The following is a 15,446-nucleotide window of genomic DNA, read 5'->3' as shown; positions in this document are numbered from 1 at the left end:
GCGGCTGAAAGAACTCGAAATCGAACTGTCCCGATTGTCTGTCCGAAAGCCTACTGTAACTGCTGCAACTGCACCTCTGCCGCTGCCGTTCCGTCTCTTGCTGCAAACAAAGTTTAAACTATGCGGAGTTTTCCGGGTAGAGCACATCCCTGAGCGAAAAAGTAAAAGTAGAAGCCATTTAAATTCGCGATAAGAGGTTTCTTTGCTTGTCGGCTCAGCTAAAGCTCATATCATTGGATTTGGAGAGAAAGTCCACCAGTCCGGATAGCATCTCCGTCAATTCAGGCTGAATTGCACCGAAAACACAGTGGCAGAGGGATAGATAGGTCGCGTTTGAATATTGTTTGTGGTTTGTCTGTTGCGCAGTAATCTGAGTGTATTCCAGAATGTAAACAAATACTTATTTTAGGACACAGGATAAACAGTTTGGGGAGAATGAACGGAGAAAGAGTCTTTGAAGAACAACCCACTAGGTTTTTTCCTGCGGAGGGGGGTGGACAGTGGAAATATGGCTGCAATCCAAATGGGTGGACCAAAACTGCCCCCCAAAATGGATAATTGGTTCATCTTTTTGTCTCTCAAAGAAAGTAGCCTACATATACAGTGGAGCAAAAAAGTATATGGTCAGCCACGAATTGTGCAAATTCTCCCACTTAAAAAGATGAGAGAGGCCTGTAATTTTCATCATAGGTGCACTTCAACTATGACATACAAAATGAGGGGGGAAAAAAGCAGAAAATCACATTGTAGGATTTTTTATTTATTTATTTGCAAATTATGGTGGAAAATAAGTATTTGGTCACCTACAAACAAGCAAGATTTCTGGCTCTCACAGACCTGTAACTTCTTCTTTAAGAGGCTCCTCTGTCCTCCACTCATTACCTGTATTAATGGCACCTGTTTGAACTTGTTATCAGTATAAAAGACACCTGTCCACAACCTCAAACAGTCACACTCCAAACTCCACTATGGCCAAGACCAAAGAGCTGTCAAAGGACACTAGAAACAAAGTTGTAGACCTGCACCAGGCTGGGAAGACTGAATCTGCAATAGGTAAACAGTTTGGTTTTAATAAATCAACTGTGTGAGCAATTATTAGGAAATGGAAGACATACAAGACCACTGATAATCTCCCTCAATCTGGGGCTCCATGCAAGATCTCACCCCGTGGGGTCAAAATGATCACAAGAACGGTGAGCAAAAATCCCAGAACCACACGGGGGGACCTAGTGAATGACCTGCAGAGAGCTGGGACCAAAGTAACAAAGCCTACCATCAGTAACACACTACGCCGCCAGGGACTCAAATCCTGCAGTGCCAGACGTGTCCAGGCCCGTCTGAAGTTTGCTAGAGAGCATTTGGATGATCCAGAAGAAGATTGGGAGAATGTCATATGGTCAGATGAAACCAAAATATAACTTTTTGGTAAAAACTAAACTCGTCGTGTTTGGAGGACAAAGAATGCTGAGTTGCATCCAAAGAACACCATACCTACTGTGAAGCATGGGGGTGGAAACATCATGCTTTGGGGCTGTTTTTCTGCAAAGGGACCAGGACGACTGATCCGTGTAAAGGAAAGAATGAATGGGGCCATGTATCGTGAGATTTTGAGTGAAAGTCTCCTTCCATCAGCAAGGGCATTGAAGTTGAAACGTGGCTGGGTCTTTCAGCATGACAATGATCCCAAACACACCGCCCGGGCAACGAAGGAGTGGCTTCGTAAGAAGTATTTCAAGGTCCTGGAGTGGCCTAGCCAGTCTCCAGATCTCACCCCCATAGAAAATCTTTGGAGGGAGTTGAAAGTCCGTGTTGCCCAGCAACAGCCCCAAAACATCACTGCTCTAGAGGAGATCTACATGGAGCAACTGTGTGTGAAAACCTTGTGAAGACTTACAGAAAACGTTTGACCTCTGTCATTGCCAACAAAGGGTATATAACAAAGTATTGAGATAAACTTTTGTTATTGACCAAATACTTATTTTCCACCTTAATTAGCAAATTAATTCATTAAAAATCCTACAATGTGATTTTCTGGATTTTTATTCTTCTCATTTTGTCTGTCATAGTTGAAGTGTACCTATGATGAAAATTACAGGCCTCTCTAATCTTTTTAAGTGGGAGAACGTGCACAATTGGTGGCTGACTAAATACTTTTTTGCCCCACTGTACCTCCCTAAACCATTACTCCTCTAAAATCATGACTAATGATCTCTTTTAGACAGGGTGATCTAAGGAATGCGTAGTGGGATCAGCATGCCACTGCACTCTGACTACAGCAGGACAGGAATGACCTGTCATGGCCAATTGGATTGCCCTCCATAAGCGAGATGGCATGCACTGTGACAGATTACTGGTGTAATGCATGGTCAAATGTAACGCCATTATTCAGTAAGACTGTCAATAACACATTCCCAGAGGATAGGTTTTCAGCATAGAGCTTACATGACATGTTTTATCATTTAGCAGATGCTCTTATCCAGAGCCATTTACAGTAGTGATTGCATACAATTTTGTACTCTTATGTACTGGTCCCCCATGGGAATCGAACCCACAACCCTGGCATTGCAAGCACCATGTGTTACAAACGTTGCCACATGGGACCATATCTGCCTCTGTCAATCTTACACCTAAGGCCATATAGCAATGTAGTAAACTGTGAGGATAACCTCAACAGCTGACATGAGGTAAACTATTTGTTACCAATTTGATTATAGCATGACAGTATTGTATGAGAGGCCATTACAATGTGGAAAGCATTGCACATGGAGAGCAGTAAACATTGCAGTGTGTGTTTATCAGCCCCGACGTAGACACCGTAAGCACTACCTCTGATCAGTCAGCAGGTGAGTGTGTGGAACTTGTTGAGTCCAGCAGTATCATCTGACATAGAAACTCCACACCCCTCTCTACAGTTACCTAAGCAACACTCCATGGACAAATGTATCCATTTTACAGTAGTGTCTGTTAATTGCTTCCAAAACACTGGGTGACAACTGAAATGCACTGCAAAAAAAAAGAAATCTAAGCAAGATTAAATATCTTATATTGTCTTATTGGCCCGCCTAGTTAAAAAGGTTCAATAAAAAAATTTAAAAAAGGTATTAAGGTAAAATATCTTGAAAAATATATTGAAATAAGATACATTTCTTGTATTAAGCCTTTTTTAAAGATAAAAACATAAATATTAACAGCCAATGACATTGGATAATTTAGCTTGGTAAGAAAAAAACAAATTATCACTCAATATAAGCTACTTAGTCTTGCTTAGATTTCACTCTTTTGCAGTGCATTTCAGTTGTCACCCAGTGTTTTTGAAGCAATGAATAACAAAGCTTTTCCTAACAACTATTGATACATTGGTATTCAAACAGTCAGCATAAGAGTGCAATTTGAGACTGGTAACCTGTAGCAACACTTGTCCCACACACTTTACTAGTTACAAGTAGGGTAACTGTATAGTTACAAGTAATGTATAGTAATTTATTACTGTATTTTTACCCAAGATATTGAAATACCATGTAACTACCATGCATGGTATTGTGGCAACAAAGTTAAAAGCACCATGAAACTCAGCTTTACTACAATAGGAAGCCCATCTTCTGAAAACACCAGAAACCCTACCTCGTCAAAAAGTCTCTTCAATTAACCCCCCCCCCCCCAAAAAAAAAGGCTTGTGAACTGACACTCTCACTTTTTTCCCCTTTTCTAGGGGAATTGCTGATAGCTGACATTGCTGATAGCTACTTTATTGAAGGAAAATGTACTTACTATGACTGTGATATGTGGTTGTCCCGCCAAGCTGTCTTAAGATGCACTGACTGTAAGGTGCTCTGGATAAGAGTGTCTGCTAAATGACTAATATGTAAAAAATAAAATGTAAAAGGAAGGCCTGTCCCTCAAAGCACAAATTGCTCTAGGGCTCGAATACTTAGCTACATGCAATGTAACCAGAATGACTGTGGATAAGTCACACCAAACCAACAGTATCTTATCACAAGCAAAATAAAAGTCCAAAAGCTCAAACACAAATGTAATTTGTGTCCGAGGCTTACTTTCTCTGCTGATTTACATTTGCTGACATCAACTTCTGATATGTGGATCAAACAAGATACTCAGAGAAAGCTGCATCTCAGTGTAGGAAGCAGAGAGAAAGAGGTGGGTTCTGGCTAGCGTGTTCCAGATTGCCAGGCAAACTCCTAGCAGCAGCGGACAGTCAGTGAAGCAGCGTATCAGCAATGATGGCGAGATGGTTAGCTTTCCAACAGGTGAGGTGCAGGTGAAGGAATGGGGTTACGTGAAAAGAGTGAAACAAAAACAAAACTACTGAGTAGAAAAATGGGGCAAATACCTTCGTCAACATCTGAAATACAGTCGTCATTGAGAATTTCCGGCGCATTAGCCTTAGCTGTGTGATTTGAATACATACAGTTAATGGAATATTAATATGGCATCAAATGGCACACTTTCACTAATATGAGATGCAGCCACGCATACTATATGATTCACATGCCTTGAATACACAAAACACAGGTTAACCCCGACCGGTCAACTCACTGTCAGCTTATGGGGTAATGCACGGCTTAGGTTGTCAGCGAAGTTTTGATACAGTCATATATCAACCACTTATACTCATACCTTCATCGTCAGACATGTCCAGAAACTCGTTCATGGTCTCGGGGATGTTCATTTTGTGTTTTTCTGTCGCAGTCTGTTGATAAAAGAGTCCGACATGAGTAATGCAGATGAATGCTACTGTGCCCAGTGGCCCCTGATTGGCCCTGGGGGTCACTATTATTAAATCCCTCCTGACACGTCGACAGATCTATTTGAGGAGCAACAGGATATTCAACCTGGGCTTTTCACACAGTTAAGCATGTGAGAGAGCATTCCTGGAATCACATGCAGTTACTCTTGTATACCGTTTCAGGGCCAAGTACTAATTTGAGATACGCATACAGTAACTCATCCAGTGATGTCAAGGTTTGAGTTGTACACAATGTGCACACTTCATGTTAGGATTCAGCCCCATGTCATCAGAGGAATAAACAACTGTTTATTCATGTATTATGTACTTTCAGATCCCCACACACAGATACACACATGAGGTTAGTGAACTGCAAGCACATGGTCAGATGACAGTAACACATACTGTACATGGAGACAGACCACTAGTCTGGATTGGCATGTTTTTTCATCCACTAGGAATGCAAATCGACCGTTTGCTTTGTGTCACCATAACACACACGCAGAGATCAGCATGCTATGCACTGCAAACTGCCTCAAGAGTGGTACCCGGCCTACTGTTTGGGTGTGTGACCCTGTGATCAACACCTACTACCTGTACAGCAATGGAACACAAATCAAGTCTTCCACCGCTGCGGTGTCAGTTGAGATAAAGGCCTGTGTTCATGCCAGGTGAGTGGACTCTCCATTTCATGAGTTACAGTCAAATTGAGCGCCAGAAGCAATATTCACTGGACAAAGACAAGCTGTAACATTGGGGCTAGGCCCCACTGGTCCACATTAAATTACATAGACGAGCAGGCAAACAGACAGACAAACAAACCTACAGAAACCTAAATATACAGACCAATGAGAGAGAGAGAGAGAGAGAGAGAGAGAGAGAGAGAGAGAGAGAGAGAGAGACAGACAGACAGACAGACAGACAGACAGACAGACAGACAGACAGACAGACAGACAGACAGACAGACAGACAGACAGACAGACAGACAGACAGACAGACAGACAGACAGACAGACAGACAGACATGGCGTCTTACCACAGAGGTCAGATTCTCATCAGTCACTGGCCTGAGAGTGTCGACCACTGAGATGTAACCAAGACGACAGGCGATGGACAAGGCTGTGCTCCCGTTCTGTGAAGAGGGGGGAAAGAAATGATGTAGGTTATAATATGCGTTTGTTTTTACTTTGTTAGTGTGGCAACATTAGTGCTGTGTGTGGGGGTGTATTTAGTGCTGTGTGTGGGTGTGTATTTCTGTGCTTTGTGAATGTACAATGATACTGTATATGTATGTGTGTGTGTTTCTGTGTAGAAGTCTGTTTTTAGTGTGTGTGTGTGTGTGTCTGTGTGTGTGTGTCCATTACTATGTATGTACTGTATACTATTGTATGTGTCCTGCTGCTCTGTGTAGCCCTGCTGATCCAGGCCTCTGGAAGAGAGCTGCTGAGACAGCAGGTTTTCCCATCATGCCTCACTCACCACGGTCAGCTGATTGGCAGAGGCTCCGTGCTGCAGCAGCAGGTTGATGATGTGGGTGTGGCCCTGCTGCGCCGCCTGGTGGAGGGGCGTGTAGCCGTTCTGCAGACAGTGACAGAGAGAACGAGAGGGAGGGATGATAGTGAGAGGTAGAACGAGATGGAGAGAAATTGAGGGGAGTGGGGAAAGGGGATGCAAAGTGAAAACATGAGGGAGAAGATATAAACAGGAGGATAGCAAGAGAGTGACGGAGGGAGAGAGGGATTGAGGGACGGGGAAGGAGGGAGTGGTATCAAAACAAAGAGAGTGTTAGGGACAGCCAGCGAAAAACACACAAACTGACAAAGGTAAATAAGCTCAGCTCACATGAACACCACATGGGACAGACTTTCAGTTGTTTACCTTTGTTTTGTCATCAACTCTGGCCTGGTTCTGTATGAGGAAGTCCGCCATCTTGACGTTGCCATAGTGACAAGCCACATGCAGCGGAGTGTATCCCATCTGTTTTACCCAAGGACAAGGAACCGAGAGAGAGAGAGAGAGAGAGAAGAAAGGAAGATGTAAGCTTTTTACTTCTCGTCCTGTAACATCACAGCCCTTGTGTGACCAGGAAGTAACTAACATTACATTTACACAAGTGTGACACAAAAATCCTATTATACAACAAGAACTTCATAACACTTCTCTAATAGAGACACCTGATAGAAAATATGAATGAATGAACAGCCTTGGCTGTAAACCAGTGTGCTGCCAGCACAACACAGTGTGTGACCTTGTGCTACTGCAGATCTCTCTCTGTCTGTGTCCCTGTCTAGTGAACGCGAGCAGCCGATGGGCAGCCTGCTGCATCAAGCTGGGGAGGTTACTGGTAGTGACGCACATACAGACACAAACACCTGCCACTCAGGTGTCTTCTAATCCTTTATTCATCCCACACCTGAGAACACAGTGCTGCAGCCAAGTGTGTGTGGGGGCAGGTGTTTATCTTTCCTTCAACATTTTATCGACCAGTGTGGTGGAGACAATACATACACACACGCAACATCAATACATTATGTCTGTAACTTCATTGTGTTGTGGGTCTTTATCACTATTCTAAACACATGAATTAACCATCTACAACCCCTGGTCTATCATTGACAAGGAGAGTTGAAATCAAGGGCATCTCTGTCCCACAGGCTTTCACTCTGATAGTCTGTACAGTCTGTTCCCTGTGGTTGCCGTGGAAACAGCGTGACCTTCACCTTTGTTGAGGGGTCGACGTCCGCCCCCTGGTTGAGCAGGACTTCCGCCACGTTGACTTTGTCCTCCTGCGCCGCTAAGTGGAGAGGTGTGAGACCACTCTGAAAGAGATAGGCGCAATCGCACACACATTTAGAATTCATTTTCCATGCCGGGGGGTTATCATAGCCATGTCAAAGCAATGCATCTTTATTCATCTTTGTTTTTAAAGAGTCACAGGGATAGTTAGCTAGCTAGGAGGTTGTTTTTTAAGAGTCACATGGATAGTTAGCTGGTTAGGAGGTTGATTTTAAAGAGTCACAGGGACAGTTAGCTAGCTAGGAGGTTGTTTTTAAAGAGTCACAGGGATAGTTAGCTAGCTAGGAGGTTGTTTTTAAAGAGTCACAGGGATAGTTAGCTAGCTAAGAGGTTGTTTTTAAAGAGTCACAGGGATAGTTAGCTAGCTAGGAGGTTGTTTTTAAAGGACTTGGTAAATCCAGTGGCTCCTTTTGAACTCAGTGAAAAGTGTCAGTGAAAATGAGAGACTCAGCTGTGGTCTGATCCGCCATGCTAAAGACGGCGCTATACTGAGAAGTGTCATCTGCCTTCAACTCATTAGGATGACACAGGCCCTCTAGGCTCATATCAGTGGGCTTAAATCAGCCTCTGAAAAGCCTGGCCATTGGTGTGTGTGTATGCGCCTTTGGTAACACATGTGTCTGTGGTTGTGCATGTGTGTATGTGAACAGTAGTATTCTGTATAAGTGTGTTAGTTTCAGTGTTGATGATGTCCGGTCTTAAGGCCTATGAGTTATACAATTATCCTTTTCACATAAGTTAACCCTCCTGTGAGGCCAGGTGAGAGTGTGTGTGTATGTGTTTATGTGAATGTAGTATAGTGAACCGTTTGTGCTGTGTATACACAGTGTGTGTGTGTGTGTTACCTTGTTGCCCATGTTGACGCTGGCGTTCTTGGTGAGCAGCAGAGAGACCAGGTCCACACTGCCCTCCTGTGCAGCCAGGTGAACAGGGCTGATGCCCTGGCGGGTCACAGCATTGGTGTCCGCCCCGTACTCCAGTAGGGTGGTCCCGATGTCCATCTGGTTCTTCTTGGCAGCTATGTGGAGGGGTGTGTAGCCATTCTGAGAGGATGAGACACAGAGAAAATGTATTCAGCACTCTATGTGTCCTCTATTCTACTCTACTCTATTCTGCTCTATTCTACTCTATTCTGCTCTGCTTTACTCTATTCTACGACTCTATTCTATTCTAGTCTATTCTACTCTCATTAGGGTTCTAGATAAAGAGATGATAACACACAGTACACTGTAAACATCCCATAGTCTTAGCTAGATGCATGGTTTAGCTTAAGGCCTTGGTTAACAGAAACAACATGTTTCACCCTCTTCTCCCTTCACTGGAGACACTACTAAACAACAAAAGCCCCAGGCAGGCAGAAAGAGTCTTTGGCTGGGTGTTAAAGCCGGATCCATCCCAACATTCCCAAAGGGTTTCCCTGGAGAGGATCTTTAGTGGAGCTCCACTGGCGGTATGACACTACAGTGGGGCTTTAACTCCATGAATAGTTCTGGGAAGCAGGGCAGTGGGGGTGTAATAGTCCTGGGAAGCAGGGCAGTGGGGTGTAATAGTCCTGGGATGCAGGGCAGTGGGGCTTTAACTTCATGAATAGTCCTGGGAAGCAGGGCAGTGGGGGTGTAATAGTCATGGGATGCAGGGCAGTGGGGGTGTAATAGTCCTGGGAAGCAGGGCAGTGGGGTGTAATAGTCCTGGGAAGCAGGGCAGTGGGGTGTAATAGTCCTGGGAAGCAGGGCAGTGGGGGTGTAATAGTCCTGGGATGCAGGGCAGTGGGGCTTTAACTCCATGAATAGTCCTGGGAAGCAGGGCAGTGGGGGTGTAATAGTCATGGGATGCAGGGCAGTGGGGGTGTAATAGTCCTGGGAAGCAGGGCAGTGGGGTGTAATAGTCCTGGGATGCAGGACAGTGGGGCGTAATAGTCCTGGGATGCAGGGCAGTGGGGTGTAATAGTCCTGGGATGCAGGACAGTGGGGTGTAATAGTCCTGGGAAGCAGGGCAGTGGGGTGTAATAGTCCTGGGAAGCAGGGCAGTGGGGTGTAATAGTCCTGGGATGCAGGACAGTGGGGCGTAATAGTCCTGGGATGCAGGGCAGTGGGGTGTAATAGTCCTGGGATGCAGGACAGTGGGTTGTAATAGTCCTGGGAAGCAGGGCAGTGGGGTGTAATAGTCAAAAAAGCAGTATGAATCAGTCGACTTAGCACTGAATCTTATCACACATGAGCACTGAATCCTATCACACACGAGCACTGAATCCTATCACACACGAGCACTGAATCCTATCACACACGAGCACTGAATCCTGTCAAACACGAGCACTGAATCCTGTCAAACACGAGCACTGAATCCTGTCAAACACGAGCACTGAATCCTATCACACAGGAGCACTGAATCCTATTCAACACGAGCACTGAATCCTATCACACACGAGCACTGAATCCTATCACACACGAGCACTGAATCCTATCACACACGAGCACTGAATCCTATCAAACAAGAGCACTGAATCCTATGACACACTAGCACATACTAGGCTAGTCTACAGTACATCCATGGTTCCTCTTTGAAAGACAGCAATGAAAGTTAAATCACTTCTATCCTCTCCTGTTCTGCTCTCATCCTCGTTGGTTAAAATATTCAGTATGTAACAGGATGTACACACTTCAGTAAAAAGTCATTGTCTTTAGAGTTAAGCCAATCCAAACAGGCCAAGGACAAGAGACAAAGAAAAAGCATATAAGAGACACACATGAGTTAATGGTTAATCAGTGTGTTATCAGCTGGTACCGTAATGTTAATCAGCTGGTACTATGGGCCAAAAGGTCAAAAATCTACCTCATGCCTGCTTTAATCAGATCAATGAACCCAAACCAGTATGGTACTAGTCACATTATGTCTGATCTAGTGTGTGTGTGTGTGTGACACACGGTGTATGACACTGTGTGTGTGTCGGAGTGAAGTACCTTGGCGGCGGCGTGGGGAGATGCTCCCTGATCCAGAAGCAGTAGAGCCACTCTCTGATTATCGTAGTGAGCAGCTACATGCAGTGGAGTTAGCCCACTCTAAAACACACACAAACACCACCACGTTAGAAGGAGCCCAAACACCAAAGCAGTTTAAGCATGACACCAATGAGCACACAACGCTGAATTAAGCCCATCTACAGCGCATCCACACAACTAGCAAAATGCAGAACACTTCAACAGAAATATTTTCTACAGAAAAAGGTATTTCTAGTGACATAGGCACCCTGGAAACCGAATGATGTAATTGTGTGTGCCTGACAGCCTGCATATAATTTTTCTGCAGTTTGGATACACCATTAGATGGGGACTTGTTTTAGCGTGACACCACCAAGAACTGTTAAACCACAAACATGTATTTTTACGAGTCTCCTCCATCTTCATTACCATACCTGCTTGCCATTATGTTAAGCACTTTCAGATGGCTGGACAGACACTGATCTGACACATAATTAGTACCAGTAGGCTCCTCATTCAGTAAGTATGGTGTGTGTGTGTGTGTTTGTATGTGTCTGTCTGTACGCATCTGTGTGTCTTAGAAGAGGGTGAACGAGTGCATGCCATAATGCTTTAGTGAAGGAAAAGCATCTGTAAGCTGTGCCATCTTGAGAGAAGTTATGATTTCCCTCAGTCCAGCTGCAGCTCCTACAGTCTAGCTTCAGTAGTGTTCTGTTCCTTTTCAGAGGGACGGGATGAGACTAGGAAAGGAGGCCAAAGGCCCACAGGATGACACATGACATCCATTCGAACAGAGGGGGGAGGGGAGGGAGAGTAGAGGGGAGGGGAGACTGGAGAGGAGGGGAGGGAGAGTAGAGGGGAGGGAAGAGGGGAGGGGAGAGTGGAAGAGAGGGAGGGGAGGAGAGGGGAGGGGAGGAGGGGGGAGGAGAGAGAGAGAGGAGAGGGGAGGGTGGAACTCTACTATTTCACTCACTCTATTAGAATGAATGATATTGTCTCAAACATCACAACCAATCTCATAGAACTAGAAGCAACTCTAATTCTATGGCCAAGCGAATGTTATTGGATTTCAGGAGTTGCTCTCTTCACACATCCCACCTTTCCAGCTGCATCCGGAGATGCTCTCTTCTGAAGAAGCAGGCTGGCCACTTCCATCTTCCCATACTTGGCTGCCACGTGAAGAGGACTGAACCCTTTCTGTAGAAGACATCAGGAGACACATCATCAACTTGAGACAGCCAGGGAGAACAGAGCTGCTCTGGCAACCTAACTGACGGGGAAAAGTCTAAATGGGATTCTTGGGACATCCAACTCTGACATCATCCCATTGAAGTTTAAATTTAAAATGGTTAAGGTTCAGGTTAGGTAAGGGTTATGGTTAAGTTTGGGGTTTAGGTTAGGGACATCCCAAGGATCCCGGGTAGCTCTAACCTAACTGACAGCACTATCTGTTATAAAGGAGAGCTGAAAGCATTCAAGATGTGCAAGGTTGTGCAACGTTGCAAACCTTTCAATAACAGGAAAGGATGGGACACCATAAGAAGTTAAATAACCTTAGAGTAGGGTCTCGTTCACATTAGCTTCATGGCCATGTGAAAGAAAGTATGGTGGGTGGACAAGGTGTTTGTCTTGCTCAGTGGGATGTTTCACCCTGTGAGAATATGTCACTGGGTCTGTTTCTCATATCCTATTCCTCATCTATAAAAGGATAGCGCATAATGTGGTCATGTTAATCTTGGCGTCCCTCTTTGTTAAGTCTCTCTGTGTTAGGAAAAGTATTTTAAGACATTAGGTCATATTTTCCAGAGTGATGTGGAACTCCCACAGATAACTCCCATTTCACACACAGCAACGTTTGGCCTAATTGTCCTTATGTCGTAATTCATGCTCCATACTGCCATGTGATTTTGATATCCCGTTATGGCCAACTTTTCTTCAGATGCCATTGTTTATTTTCTAACATCTCCAAAGGTATTCTACTTTTTTGGTCCAAAGAGGATCCTCCATGGTGTTATTGTTAAAACAAGTTGTTACACTGAAAAAGCCAAATGGAACAAAATGTTTTCGGTTTGGTGCACTGTGCAGTACCAACACAGCCAATCAACTGGACAGCTGTGACCTGACGTCATCTCTCTGGACAGCTGTCTAAGGTACTGTCCCCTCATATACAGTGTGTGTGTTTTAGACAGACAGACAGACAGACAGAGTGGGGGAGAGCGAGAGAGAGATAGAGGCACAGTGGGGTTTACCCTTCATTAATCTATTCCTCTGACAGGGTGTCACCTTCAAGGACATCCTTCTGCAATATACACTGCCACATTATACATGCGCACACACCAATTCCCCAAAGTCTATGAAACACTCTTCTTTGACCTTCAAGAAGATCATACAGATGTAGGATCTTAATTTGATCACTCTTTTGTTGGTGAGATTTTTCCTGTACCGCATGAGCTTTGTGATTTACATAAATTCACTGAAAACCCCTACTAACATGGTTATATTAACAGTATTGCACTTTTCATGTAGACTGTTTTTAGCCAGCTAATAGCCTAACCACCGATCAAGCAACATTATGGACTAAATGTTCAAACCCTGTTACTGCAGGATTATTTGTCTGTAACAATATAGGTTAAAATACGATCCTACATCTGTAGCTCAATTATGTGTGTGGAAGCGCAAGGAAATTAGCTTCCATGTCATTTTCATCCTGATTAGGTTTAGGAAATGAACAAGAAACACCAGTGGTGAGGAACAGCGACTTCAAATGACTATTATTCTCCAATCAATAGTAGTAATGTGCAATCCACACTGTCCTTAGCCTGACTCTGCTGATCAACAACTGACTAAACCACAACCACCATGGTTGAACTGATAATAATACATTTAATTCTTTATTTGTGACTGCTGGCTTTTCATTTTCTGGTTGGACCTTAACTCAATCACACTGACCTTAGTGGAGGCCGACAGCGATGCACCCTGGTCCAGCAGCATGGCGGCTACGTCCTCGTGACCTTCGCGGGCAGCCAGGTGGAGGGGTGTGTAGCCTGACGTGGTGGCAGCGTTAGCAGAAGCCCCCCTCTGCAGCAGCTGCTGGACGATGTCGGCCTTCCCCAGCCGGCTGGAGATGTGCAGCGCTGTCTGGTCGTCCTGGAGGGAGACAAATACTATTATACTCTGTCTATTCACTTCACAATGTAAAAAGAAGTGACACCACATCGTTTCACAGCCCAGTTAGACAATGAAGGACTCCCTGACCCCTAACCTCTGCTCACCTTGGCCTTAGTCTCCACCTTCGCTCCATTCTGCAGCAGGTATCGCACCACGTCAGCCTGACCTGCCCGGGCTGCCATGTGCAGCGCTGTCTCCCCCCTCTGGAAAACACACACACATACACACACACACACACGTTTGTTTTACTATCCTTGTGGGGACCAAACAATGATTCCCATTCAACATCCTATTTTCCCTAACCCTAAAACTAATCTTAACCATAGCTTTAACCCCAAACTCCTAACCCTAAAATTGCCCTAAATTCTTGTCCCCACTAGGATAGTAAAACCAAACACACACACACACACACACACTTAACCTGCATGGTATGTATTACTCTATTTTGACTAGCTAATTCTTTTGGGTTTAATTTCTGAAGAGCTGAGTGTAGTGTAACACCTACCACGTTGGTGGTGTTGGGCGAAGCTCCGTGATGCGTCAGTGAGTTGACAATGTTCTCATGTCCCATGAAAGCGGCCACGTGAATAGGAGTGAGTCCAGACTGCAAGAAAATCACAATGATAGTCAATAATCAATAGCCTGGGTTCAGCTGTACCTACAGTATGTCTTAGAGTAAGGGAAACACACAGCTGTACCTAAACAAAATGATTCATTGTCTATGATCTTTGAAGTTCCCAGCCCAGTCTGTTCTTCCTACCCCTAACGCCCTGTGTTACCCCAGGCACAGCCCAGCCCTCTGACCCTAGAGTACCTCTGTCACAGCCTGGATCGATGCTCCGTGTTTCAGCAGCAGCTCCATCACTTTGGAGCGGTTTTTCTTGCAGGCGATGTGAAGCGGGGTGAAGCCGTTCTATAAACACAAACCACTCAACTCCTCAGGTATTTTGGCACAGGTTTTAGTTTCTAAGGAAAACAGCAGTTTCCTTTTACCCCTATTTTGTCTGTAGTATAAACATGTGAGAGAGGAACATCTTATTGTTAACCTAACTGAGTTTTATGCCCCAATAGTGTTACAACTGTCCACACAGTTTCTTCTTGCCAGTAAACCTCAGTCACCACACCCATGGTTTCAGTCACCACAAAGCATGACAACATACTTAGTGATGTGTGCCAAGACAGTCTTTTCTCTCAAAACACACACACATACACACAGGCGTGCACACATACACTCTCAAACACACACAATGTAGCTCTGCAGATTATCAAACCTAAGCCATTTGAAGGGAGTATGTACAGTGCATTCGGAAAGTATTCAGACCCCTTCCCTTTTTCCACATTTGTTACGTTACAGCCTTCTAAAATGGATTAAATAAAAACATGTCCTCATCAATCTACATACAATACCCCATAATGACAAGACAAAAACAGGTTTTTAGACATTTTTGAAAATGTATAAAATAAAAAAATATCACATTTACATAAGTATTCAAACCCATTACTCAGTACTTTCTTGAAGAACCTTTGGCAATAATTACAGCCTTGAGTCTTGGGTATGACTCTACAAGCTTGGCACACCTGTATTTGGGGAGTACCTCCCATTCTTCTCTGCAGATCCTCTCAAGCTCTGGCAGGTTGGATGGGGAGCGTCGCTGCACAGCTATTTTCAGGTCTCTCCAGAGATGTTCGAGTGGGCTCTGGCTGGGCCACTCAAGGACATTCAGAGACTTGTCACGAAGCCACTCCTACATAGTCTTGGCTGTG

At 44.5% G+C, this 15,446-nt stretch overlaps 1 protein-coding gene across 1 annotated transcript in view; it reads right to left on the bottom strand.

Moving 5' to 3' along the window:
* The window catches only part of LOC115135038 (ankyrin-3-like), a 164,027-nt gene that overhangs the window by 37,720 nt on the left and 110,861 nt on the right, over positions 1-15,446 (bottom strand). The window contains exons 12-24 of the mRNA XM_065023142.1: positions 14,497-14,595; positions 14,188-14,286; positions 13,787-13,885; positions 13,464-13,661; positions 11,613-11,711; positions 10,497-10,595; positions 8,385-8,582; positions 7,464-7,562; positions 6,622-6,720; positions 6,223-6,321; positions 5,780-5,875; positions 4,636-4,708; positions 4,349-4,405 (exon numbers count right to left, since the gene is read on the bottom strand). Of these exons, the coding sequence (XP_064879214.1) occupies positions 4,349-4,405; positions 4,636-4,708; positions 5,780-5,875; positions 6,223-6,321; positions 6,622-6,720; positions 7,464-7,562; positions 8,385-8,582; positions 10,497-10,595; positions 11,613-11,711; positions 13,464-13,661; positions 13,787-13,885; positions 14,188-14,286; positions 14,497-14,595 (1,414 nt within the window). The remainder of the gene's footprint in view (positions 1-4,348; positions 4,406-4,635; positions 4,709-5,779; positions 5,876-6,222; positions 6,322-6,621; positions 6,721-7,463; positions 7,563-8,384; positions 8,583-10,496; positions 10,596-11,612; positions 11,712-13,463; positions 13,662-13,786; positions 13,886-14,187; positions 14,287-14,496; positions 14,596-15,446) is intronic.

This window comes from Oncorhynchus nerka, linkage group LG10 (assembly GCF_034236695.1).
Source record: "Oncorhynchus nerka isolate Pitt River linkage group LG10, Oner_Uvic_2.0, whole genome shotgun sequence".
NCBI lineage: Eukaryota > Metazoa > Chordata > Actinopteri > Salmoniformes > Salmonidae > Oncorhynchus > Oncorhynchus nerka.
This window is presented reverse-complemented; position numbering and strand designations above follow the sequence as displayed.